At 53.4% G+C, this 11,523-nt stretch overlaps 1 protein-coding gene across 1 annotated transcript; it reads left to right on the plus strand.

Moving 5' to 3' along the window:
- Positions 1-6,706: 6,706 nt before the first annotated feature.
- LOC140387073 (interferon-inducible GTPase 5-like) lies at positions 6,707-7,876 on the plus strand. Its single transcript, XM_072470083.1, has one exon. It carries the CDS (start codon positions 6,707-6,709, stop codon positions 7,874-7,876), a length of 1,170 nt encoding a protein of 389 aa, XP_072326184.1.
- Positions 7,877-11,523: the final 3,647 nt, after the last annotated feature.

An 11,523-nucleotide genomic window follows, 5' to 3' on the forward strand; every position in this document is an offset into this window, starting at 1 on the left:
GCAGGAAGGATGATCCCAATGGCAGGGGTGTCCAGAATCAGGGGCGTCATTCTCCGACCCCCCCCCCGCCGTCGGGTCGGAGAATGGCCGTTGGCCGCCGTGAATCCCGCCCCCGCCGAAGTCTCCGGTACCGGAGATTGGGCGGGGGCGGGAATCGGGCCGCGCCGGTTGGCGGGACCCCCCTGCTCAATTCTCTGGCCCGGATGGGCCGAAGTCCCGCCCAGAAATTGCCTGTCCCGCCAGCGTAAATCAAAGCTGGTATTTACCGGCGGGACCAGGCGGCGTGGGCGGGCTCCGGGGACCTGGGGGGGGCGCGGGGCGATCTGACCCCGGGGGTGCCCTCACGGTGGCCTGGCCCGCGATCGGGGCCCACCGATCCGCGGGCGGGCCTGTGCCGTGGGCGCACTCTTTCCCTTCCGCCTCCGCCACTGTCTCCACCATGGCGGAGGCGGAAGAGACTCCCTCCACTGCGCATGCGCCGGGAAACTGTCAGCGGCCGCTTACGCTCCCGCGCATGCGCCGCCCGGGGATGCTGCGCCAGCCATGGTGGAGACTGTGGTGGAGGAGGAAGTGACTCTCCCCACTGCGCATGCGCGGGAAACTGTCGGCGGCGGCTGACGCTCCCGCGCATGCGCTGCATTTCCGCGCCAGCTGGCGGGGCAACAAACGCCATTTCTGCCAGCTGGCGGGGCATCAAACGCCATTTCCGCCAGCTGCCAGGGCGGAAATCCCTCCGGCGTCGGCCTAGCCCCTCAATGTTGGGGCTCGGTCCCCAACGTAGCGGAGCATTCCGCACCTTTGGGCCGGCGCGATGCCCGTCTGATTGACGCCGTTTTTGGCGCCAGTCGGCGGACATCGCACCGTTGGGGGAGAATTTTGCCCCAGGAGTCACAGTCTGACAATACGGGGTAGACCGTTTAGCACTGAGATAAAGAAAAATGTCTTCACCCCAGAGTGGTAGGCCTGTGGAATCTGTCACTGCAGGAAGAGGTTGAGGCTAAACATTATCAGAGGAATTCTCTGTTCCTGAGACTAAGTGTTGACGCCGGGGCAGGATTCATGGACTTCCACAACAGCAAACCTGGTTGCACACCTGGACCAATTCAGCGACTGTTAAGGGGCTAGCACCGGTGCCACGTAGAGCACAATCGATTCCAATGAGAAACGGTGCAGGATTTGCCGGGTCTGTGATTGACATTTGGTATGCTGACAAGCTGCAGCCACATATACACTGGGAGCAGACAATTGGCAGGGTTGTATGATTGGATGGTTAGCTTAGATTGTTGACCCGTTAGTAAACTCCCCGAGCACACCATCCCAGCCAACAAGATGGCACTGGAGCACGCCTATCCTGCTGATGGGTTGGCTGGGGACAGAGGGCACCTGGGGAGTGGCCTGGGGGGACACCTATCTGACCTATGGCCCTATGTTCACCGTTGGCAGTCAGCGGCAAGAGCAGCTGCATGGCTGCCTTGTAGGCAGTGGCAATGGTGTTCCGTGCCCATCCATCCTGACCCCACAGTCCACCTTCTGGCCACACCCCCAGTCCCCGGCCTTTGCAGAAGCCCCTCGGCCAGCAGCATGACTGTTAGCAAACTATGGCGATGTTGGGCACGTTCCCTACCCTCTCCCGCTCCCTCGGGACGTGAGGAGGGGGACGGCAGGGAGGTTTGGGTAGTTATTTATTTATTGTAAGGTTTCTGTTTGTTCTTACTCTTGTGTTGGTTTGTGTTCAATGTTTATCCAAATGCCTTACCAAAAATATATATTTTTTAAATTGTCCAGCTGCTGCTGCTGTACAGAACCTCAGTTATGCCACACTTGATATATAGTGTTCAATTCTGGTCGCCACATTGATATATAGTGTTCAATTCTGGTCGCCACATTACCAGAAGGATGTGGAAGCTTTGAAGAGGGTACAGAAAGCGGGTTACCACGCTGTTGCTTAGTCTGGAGGGCATTAGCTATGAGGGGTGGATGAACCCGGATTGTTTTCACTGGAATGAAGGAAGTTGAGGGTTGACGTGATAGAAGTCTGCAAAGTTATGAGGGATGCGGACAGAGTGGAAGAGACAATTACTAGGGGGCATAGGTTTAAGATGTGAGGGACAAAGTTTAGAGAAGTTGTGCGAGGGACAATTTTTACACAGAGGGTAGTGGGTGCCTGGAACTCGCTGCCAGAGGAGGTGATGGAAGTAGGTACAATAGTGGCGCTTAAGGGGCTTCTTGACAAATATGGGAATAGAGGGACATGGACCCCGGGCAGCATGATCAGCACATGCTGGGAAGGCTGAAGGGCTTGTTCCTATGCTGTACTTTTCTTTGTTTGAAGGGCCAAATGGCCTCTCCCTGTTTCAGTTTCTAGTCCCACTCCCCAACTCCTTGCTCTTCCCCAACAGCCCTGTAAACCCTCCCTGAAATCCTCGCTGATGGTGCTGTGTTGATCCTTCGATGTGCAATATGGTTCATGTTAGTTGGAACTGGAACCTTACCCAGAAAAGGGATTGAAATCAAAGGAGGGGGTGGTGGTGGTGGTGGGGGGCGGGGGGGCGGCGGCGTGCTGGTGACATTGGGTGCCTCTGTATATTAAATCGAGAGATCCAATTAACTTTGCAAAGCACTGTATTGATATATTAATCAGGCTATTGAGCAGCTTTACACAATTAATTTAGGACTGGTATTTGTTATTGATTGTCGGACACGCTCTGTTCAATCATTCAGGTTAATGGTTTGACTGCGAGTATAATTCTTCAGTGGAGAAAAGCTCACTCTTCTGAATCAAGTAATCGAGATTGTTGAGTGGGAACAATGTGGGGCTCACCCTGCTGTTTGGGTGGGGGTTGGAGGGGGGGTTGGAAATGAGGAACTCATACACATTTTTTACGTGGGGGGGAGCAAGGAAAAAATATGGGGCCGGCTCCTACTGTTTGGGTGGGTGGGAAAATGTGGGACCCGCTCCCTCTGTTTGGGTGGGGGGAGAGAATGTGGGACCCGCTCCTGCTGTTTGGGTGGGAGGATAATGTGGGACCCGCTCCCGCTGTTTGGGTGGGTGGGAGGGAGAACGTGGGACTCGCTCCCGCTGTTTGGGTGGGTGGGAGGGGGAATGTGGGACTCGCTCCTGCTGTTTGGGTGGGTGGGAGGGGAGAATGTGGGACTCGCTCCCGCTGTTTGGGTGGGTGGGAGGGGGAATGTGGGACTCGCTCCCGCTGTTTGGGTGGTGGGAGAATGTGGGACCCGCTCCCGCTGTTTGGGTGGGTGGGAGAATGTGGGACTCGCTCCTGCTGTTTAGGTGGGGGGGGGGGGAATGTAGACCCGCTCGCGCTGTTTGGGTGGGTGGGAGAAGGTGGGACTCGCTCCCGCTGTTTGGGTGGGGGGAGAATGTGGGACCCGCTCCCGCTGTTTGGGTGAGTGGGAGAATGTGGGACCAGCTCCCGCTGTTTGGGTGGGTGGGAGAATGTGGGACTCGCTCGTGCTGTTTGGGTGGGTGGGTAGTGGGGGAAGAATGTGGGTCTCGCCCCCATTGTTTGGGTGGGAGAATGTGGGACGCGCACCTGCTGTTTGGCTGAGTGGGTAGGGAATGTGGGACTCGCTCCCGCTGTTTGGGTGGGAGGGGGAGAATGTGGGACCCGCTCCCGCTGTTTGGGTGGGTGGGAGAATGTGGGACTCGCTCCCGCTGTTTGGGTGGGTGGGTGGGGGGGGGGGGGGAGAAGAATGTGGGGCCCGCTCCCGTTGTTTAGGTGGGTGGGAGAATGTGGGACTCGCTCCCGCTGTTTGGGTGGGTGGGAGAATGTGGGACTCACTCCTGCTGTTTGGGTGGGTGGGATAATGTGGGACCCGCTCCCGCTGTTTGGGTTGGTGGGAGAATGTGGGACCCGCTCCTGCTGTTTGGGTGGGGGGAGAAAGTCTAACCCGCTCCCTCTGTTTGGGTGGGGGGGAGAATTTGGGACCCGCTCGTGCTGTTTGGGTGGGTGGGTAGTGGGGGAAGAATGTGGGTCTCGACCCCATTGTTTGGGTGGGTGGGTGGGAGAATGTGGGACCTGCTCCTGCTGTTTGGGTGAGTGGGTAGGGAATGTGGGACTCGCTCCCGCTGTTTGGGTGGGGGGAAAATGTGGGACTCGCTCCTGCTGTTTGGGTGGGAGGGGGAGAATGTGGGACTCGCTCCCGCTGTTTGGGTGGGGGGAGAGAATGTGGGACCCGCTCCTGCTGTTTGGGTGGGAGGATAATGTGGGACCCGCTCCCGCTGTTTGGGTGGGTGGGAGGGGGAACGTGGGACTCGCTCCCGCTGTTTGGGTGGGTGGGAGGGGGAATGTGGGACTCGCTCCTGCTGTTTGGGTGGGTGGGAGGGGAGAATGTGGGACTCGCTCCCGCTGTTTGGGTGGTGGGAGAATGTGAGATCCGCTCCCGCTGTTTGGGTGGGTGGGAGAATGTGGGACCCGCTCCTGCTTTTTGAGTTGGTGGGAGAATGTGGGACCCGCTCCTGCTGTTTGGGTGGGTGGGAGAATGTGGGACCCGCTCCGGCTGTTTGGGTGAGTGGGAGAATGTGGGACCCGCTCCCGCTGTTTGGGTGGGGGGGAGAATGTGGGACTCGCTCCCGCTGTTTGGGTGGGTGGGTGAATGTGGGACTTGCTCCCGATGTTTGGGTGGGTGGGAGAATGTGGGACCCGCTTTCGCTGTTTGGGTGGGTGGGAGAATGTGGGACTCACTCCCGCTGTTTGGGTGGGAGGAGAATGTGGGACCCGCTCACGCTTTTGTTGTTGGTGGGAAAATGTGGGACTCGCTCCTGCTGTTTAGGTGGGAGGGAGAATGTGGGAATCGCTCCCGCTGTTTGGGTGGGTAGGGGGGAGAATGTGGGACCTGCTCCCGCTGTTTGGGTGGGAGGAGAATGTGGGACCCGCTCCCGCTGTTTGTGTGGGTAGGGGGGAGAATGTGGGACCCGCCCCCGCTGTTTCGGTGGGAGGGAGAATGTGGGAATCGCTCCCGCTGTTTGGGTGGGTGGGAGAATGTGGTACCCGCTCCCGCTGTTTGGGTGGGTGGGAGAATGTGGGACCCGCTCCCGCTGTTTGGGTGGGTGGGAGAATGTGGGACCCGCTCCTGCTGTTTGCGTGGGTGGGAGAATGTGGGACCCGCTCCTGCTGTTTGCGTGGGTGGGAGATGTTGTGTTTGGTTTTCTATACCTTTCAACGGAATCCACCAAACACATTGACTTGTCTAAAGCAGGATCTTTATTTAGTCTTGTGTGGTAAGATAGCTATCTTTTACGGAGCACGTTATCATGGAGTCTGCTTCTTACTCCTCTGGAACTACACCCAGCACCGATCATTCACCTGTATGAGTTACCACCATCTGCAATCAACTAATGATGGCCGGATGTGTCTCCACTTGTATGGGACTCGCTGGTCACATGACCACGGTCTTGAGACCGCATGGTGTGTCTGCACCATCACCTGCGGGTTGGAGGTTGCACACCATCCATCTATGATGTTGCCCACAGGCATATCACCACGGGGACTGAATGTGGGACCTGCTCCGGCTGTTTGGGTGGGTAGTATGTGGGACCTGCTCACACTGGGTGGGCGGGGGGAGGGAGAGAATATGGGACCTGTTTCCACTGTTTGGGTGGGGGTGGCATGGGGGGTAAAGAGAATATGGGATTCGCTCCTGCTGTTTGGATGGGTTCGGAGGTGCAATGTGGGACTCGCTTCCACTGTTTGGGTTAATGGGAGGGAGTATGTGGGACTCGCTTCTGCTGTTTTGGTGAGTAGGAGAATGTGGGACCCGCTCCCGGTGTTGTTTGGTTGGTTACGGGGCGGGGGCTGTGGGGGTGGGGGCTGTGGAATCTGAGACTCGCTCCCACTGTTTGGGTGGTGGAAGAGGGAGACTATGGGACCCATTCCACTATTTAGGTGGGGTGGGTGGGGGTGGATAGAGTGTGGGACTAGCTCCTGCTGTTTGGGTGGAGGGGAGAATGTGGCTCCCAGTATTGTGACTCATGACTTCATGATTGGTGGGAAGGTCAACTCGTAAAGAGGTCCCTGTCACTATTCCATGGAGGGAACTTTGTTGAGATAGGAATTGGGTGCAGCCCAATCCAAGAGCATCGTCTAATGAAAGGTCATCTCGAGCCATTTGTTTGCACCTTCAGCAGGAATGCAGTGGAGTTGCGTGGGATTGTCCACTTTGGACCTCCAAAGAATGAACAGCTAGAAACCATGGAGTCTTGGGATTGACATAAACATGAGCCGCGGTGCAGGGAAATCAAAAGCCAATCAAATTCTGAGGCATTTGAGAGGGAAAAAAGGAGGAAGATGTTGGGCGAAGGGGAAAAGGCCGGGGAAAGAAACCAGTTGAATTGCCTGGAGGGACTGGTTGAATGGCCTCCTTTGTCCTGCAGAGATTTCTGAAATTGTTGTCTTCCATCAAGTAGGCATGGAAACAAAAGGATAAAATCATGCTTCAGCTGTACCAAGTTGACTTCTAACTCGACTCACTTGAGTATCCTGTCCTTTTGGGAGGTGATTGCAGTCACCTGGTGAAGTAACCAGTTGGCCGTTTAGGCTTGTCCCTTTTTCCACCGTATTTTTCTGTCGGGCTTTGTGGGTCTGGGAATGGAACGGAGTTAATCAGTGACTATATTCACTTTGCTCTCCATCAGGTTTTGACTATCCTGTGTTTTTTTTTCTCCCCCCCCCCCTCTCAGCTTATGAGCATGGAATTGGAAGTTGAAGGAATTCTGGGAAGATTTTCAGACGCCATGAGTTGTGGCGGGCTATCCGAAATGGCACCATTGGTGAAAGCTGAGAGGAGGCGCATTGAATGCGTGGCAGTTCACGTGGCAATCATTGGGACTTCGAGGGTGGGGAAGTCTGCGTTCATTAATTCAGCGCTGGGTTTCAAAAATGGCGAAGACCGTGCTGCCCCAACCGGCCCGGCCCAGCAGGTGGAGAAGCCAGTATCTTATGGCCGCCCGGGAGACCCTAGCTGCGTATTCTGGGAGCTGCCGAATATCGAGGTGGCCGGATTCTCGCCAGGGGGCTACCTGAGGGTTCTGGAGGTCGACAGGTACGTTGGCTTCTTCGTCCTGTCATCGGGCTGCTTTTCGCAGGAGGCTGCAGGCCTTGCCAATGAGCTCCGGCGGAGGGGTAAGCAGCTCTACTTTGTCCGCACCAAGATTGACTTGGACACCCATGGTTACAAGAACAAAGAATTTGCCGAGGATGTCCTGCACGTGGTCACTGCGGACCGCTTTGCCCACTTGGACATTGAATACGCCACTGCGCGTTTCTTCTACGTCGCCTGCCATGATGCTGGGAGGTTTGACTTTATGGCGTGCATTCAGGCTCTGCAGAAGAATTCCTCACCCCCGCTCCAGAAACATGCCCTGTTGCTATCCCTTCACCATCTAGCCAACAAGCTGGAGCTGAAGAGCTCCCTAAAGGAGTTGATTCCGCTGTCGGCAGTCTACAGCTGCGTCATCGACCCGGTCCCGGTCGAACGGTTGCCTTACGGGGCGAACCTCAACTTTCTGTGCAATGAGATCCGATTTTACCGAACCATGCTCGGGCTGGACTACCAAGCCTTGAGCAGGAGCGCCAGGTCCATTGGCCAGCCTACCTTCATCCTCTCGGATGAGATCCAGACCAGGATGGCGAAGGAGCTGACTGAGAAGGCCGTCTCGGAGGAACTGCTGAGATGGACAGAGAAGAACGTGCTGGTTTCCCCCAACAATGCAAAGTGGATACCCCTGCTTGAGACCCTGCCAGGTGGGAAGCTGTCCGGAGCTTCCACCATCCGCTTGTTGGATGCCATGCTGGAGCAGTTCATGGATGATGCCTACCGGATTCAGAGGAAGATGGTGGACGTAGTGAGGGATGACTAATGTTCCCTGGAAGCCCAACAATCTAACAACATCAGTACAAATGGAGAAGGGAGGGGAAGCCTGCCTCAACTGCAGTATCAAACTCCAACATTGGTGTCCTGTCCCAAGGACTTAATTCCCTAGCCTTTCCCATCATCGTCTATGATGTAACCTCATTGCAGAGACATTCCGTGCTCTGCCAGTCCAGAATGCTCATGTACAATGGAGAAAAAGTCGAAAAGTGTATCCGTTTCATTCCAAGAACCTTGCTCGTTGAGATAAATACGAAAATGTGATTGGTTTGGAGATTAAATTCGACTTGGTAGTCAAGCATGGGCACAGAACCAAAAGTGAATTCTTATATGCAAGATTCCTATTTCACTGCAACTGGGCTACTGTGCTGGCTGGATATGTGTGGTTTTGTCGAGACATGTAACTGTAACCTCAATGCAACATAGCAAATGACCCTCCATTGTTTGAATGTGTAACATGATCCAGAAGTAGGGTTTTGTTTTGTGGTTATACCCCTGCTTTATGTCCAGCATTTCAACATCCTTCCCCAATTCATTAAAGGTAGTATAGCTCTTACTGGTAGACAATGTAACGGCAAAGACCATTCTTAAAATTGGCCAATGGCCACCTTTGGAAACCCCAGTATGAACTGATTTGAGAATGGCTAACTCTCTTTAAATGAGTGAATGTGAGATTTTGGCATAAACCTGTGGTTGGAGATGTCTCTTCAATTTTTGTTTTGTTTTTTGTGTCGAATTAAACCCTTTTTATCTAAAGTGCGTCGAGATACTCCTGGAGCCCAATATTTGGGGAGAATGGCACTGCTTTGGACTTGTCTTAGCTTTCCTCCCAAAGAGAGAGGGGGGTATTGGAAAATTGTCACATGTATGTGGGCAGAGGGAGTTGGTGGGTGAAGACACCAGCAAAATTAGATTCGAAACGGGAATCCTGAGGGTGGACAAAGTGGTGACTTCACACCAACGCAGGGGACTATTTCTTGTTCAAGTTATGGCTGAGTTGCCACTTTATTTTGAGTATTTTCCCCAAAGGGATGTTCAGATCCACATGGCAGAGACCATGCCCAATTGGTAACTGAATTCTCCACGGTTATTTATTATATAATCTTCAGAATTTAAATGATTTATATACGGGGACTGTTGTCAGACTTTCCTCTGGCTTTTGTGTGAAGCAGTTTCGTTGACTGCCTATTTTAAAAAATGGTTTCAACATTCGGTGGACAATTACAAGTTTTCTATCCAGCAGTTATCAGCTTTTCACTTTGTCCTGTTCAAAAGTCTCCTGTAACTATTGTTTCCACAAATGCCTTGTATGTGGGTCATCAAAGGCTGTTTTGTATTGGTGTTCCTTTATTAAAATGGAATCATTTGTTATGCATCATCTCATGGTGCTGGTTGTCATTGATTATTTTTTCTGACCTGTATTGTTCTGTTAACTGTGCAGTAAAACAGCATTAGGTACACGTTTCCCCACCGCTGGGTAACTTGAAACCAATTTGCAGTGCAGAAGGTGGCTTTCCTGTCTGTACTGGCTGAGGTTCTGACCTTTGTTCGTCGCCTTCTTCAGAGATCATAGAGGTGTGCGGCACAGAAACGGTCATTCGGCCCATCACATCTGTGCTGGTCAAAAGCAACCACCTAATTATTCTAATCTCCGTTTCCAGCACTTGTCCCACAGCGGCATTGTAAATGCACATCTAAATGCTTCTTAAATGTTATGAGGGTCTCTGCCTCCACCACCCTTTCAGGCAGTGAATTCCAAACTCCCACCACCCTATTCCTCGCATCCCCTCTAAACCTCCTGCCCTTACCTTAAATAATAGAATCCCTACAGCGCAGAAGGAGGCCATTTGGCCCATCAGATTTGCACCAAACCTAGGTCCCCACCCTAATCTTTTGGACACTAAAGGGGCAATTTAGCGTGGCCAATCCACCTAACCTGCACATCTTTGGACTGTGGGATGAACCCAGAGCATGCAGACACGGGGAGAAAGCGCAAACTCCTCACAGACACACATCTGAGGCCAGAATTGAACCCAGGTCCCTGGCACCGTGAGGCAGCAAAGCTAACCACTATGCCGCCTACATCTATTGATCGCTCCACCAATGGGAAAAGCTTCTTCCTGTCTACTCTATCTATGCTCCTTGTAATTTCATAATCTCAATCAGATCACTCGTTAATGAGTATGATTTTCCACCTAAGATACTCCGTCTTACTTTTAAAAAGAAAAACGCATTTTATTCAATCTTGTATCCAAAGTAGTTATAGCAAATAAACACCCCGGGAAACATTCTTCCCGACAATCAACTATTGTACAGATTTTCCTCCTTCCCCCCCCCCCCCCCCCATCCCCCCCACCCACACACACACACACGACGAACAGCTCCTCAAACACGGTCACAAACATCCCCCACCTTTTCTCAAAGTCCCCTGCTCAGCCCGTTAACTCATACTTTATCTTCTCTAACCGCAGGAAGTCGTACAGGTCACCCAACCAACCCGCTACCCCCGGTGGCGATGCCAACCCCCGGTGGCGATGCCAACCACCACTCCAGCAAAATTTGTCGCCGTGCAATCAGAGAGGCGAAGGCCATGACATCGGCCTTCCACCTCTCTATGAGTTCCGGCTTCCCTGAAACCCCAAATATCGCCACCAAAGGGTCCGACTCCACCTCCTCCTCCACTGTCCTGGCTAAGACCGCGAACACTCCCGCCCAGAATCTTCCCAATTTTTCACAATCCCAAAACATGTGCGCGTGATTCACTGGCCCCCATCCACACCTCTCACACTCATCTGCTACCCCCTGAAAGAACCCACTCATTCTCGCCCGAGTCATATGCACCTTGTGCACCACTTTAAACTGTATCATGCTCATTCTTGCACAAGAGGTGGTCCCGTTTACCCTTTTTCAGTGCCTCACTCCATACTCCCCAATTGATCTCCATTCCCAACTCCGCTTCCCGTTTCTCCTTGATCTCCACCTCCCTGCTCCCCCAGCCACTTATATATATCCCCAATTCTTACCTCCCCTTCCACATCCGGAAGCAGCAGTCGCTCCAGCAGGGTGTATCCCGGCAATCTAGGGAACGCCTTCCAGACCTTTGATACTCCGTGTTACTGGCCATGGGTTCTATGGGTCCTTGCGTGGCTGATCAGCTCGATCCTGGAGCCACATTTTTGACTGCAAATGCGGCAGGTGCTCCTGGGAGTTGGGATCGGTACTTGGACATTAGGTCACAGGTATTCCTTTCTCAGACTCCTTTTCCCAGCCTACTCTTGCCGTTAGGTGTCCTTGTGTCCCTTCAATCAGGAGGTTCCTCCAAGTAGGTCCCTTCTGGCAAGGGTCTCCCAGGTGCTGGTGTCGATGTTGCATTTCTTGAGGTAAGCCGACAAGGTGTCTTTGAAGAGCTTCCTTTGTCGTCCTCTTGTCTTGTCCTTGATCTGCACAAAGAAGATTTGCTTTGGCGGTCCGGACTCTGACATCCTAAGTACATGGCCCAGCGGAGTTGACTTTGGGTTGTCGGTAGAATGTGATTAGTGCGTATTCGAGACTTTTTCGTTTTTCAAAAAAAAGGCAATTTGGTGTTTTTTGCCTCGACTACCCTTGCAGGCACTGAGTTATCCCCCCTCCCCCAAC

Source organism: Scyliorhinus torazame, chromosome 12 (genome assembly GCF_047496885.1).
Source record: "Scyliorhinus torazame isolate Kashiwa2021f chromosome 12, sScyTor2.1, whole genome shotgun sequence".
NCBI lineage: Eukaryota > Metazoa > Chordata > Chondrichthyes > Carcharhiniformes > Scyliorhinidae > Scyliorhinus > Scyliorhinus torazame.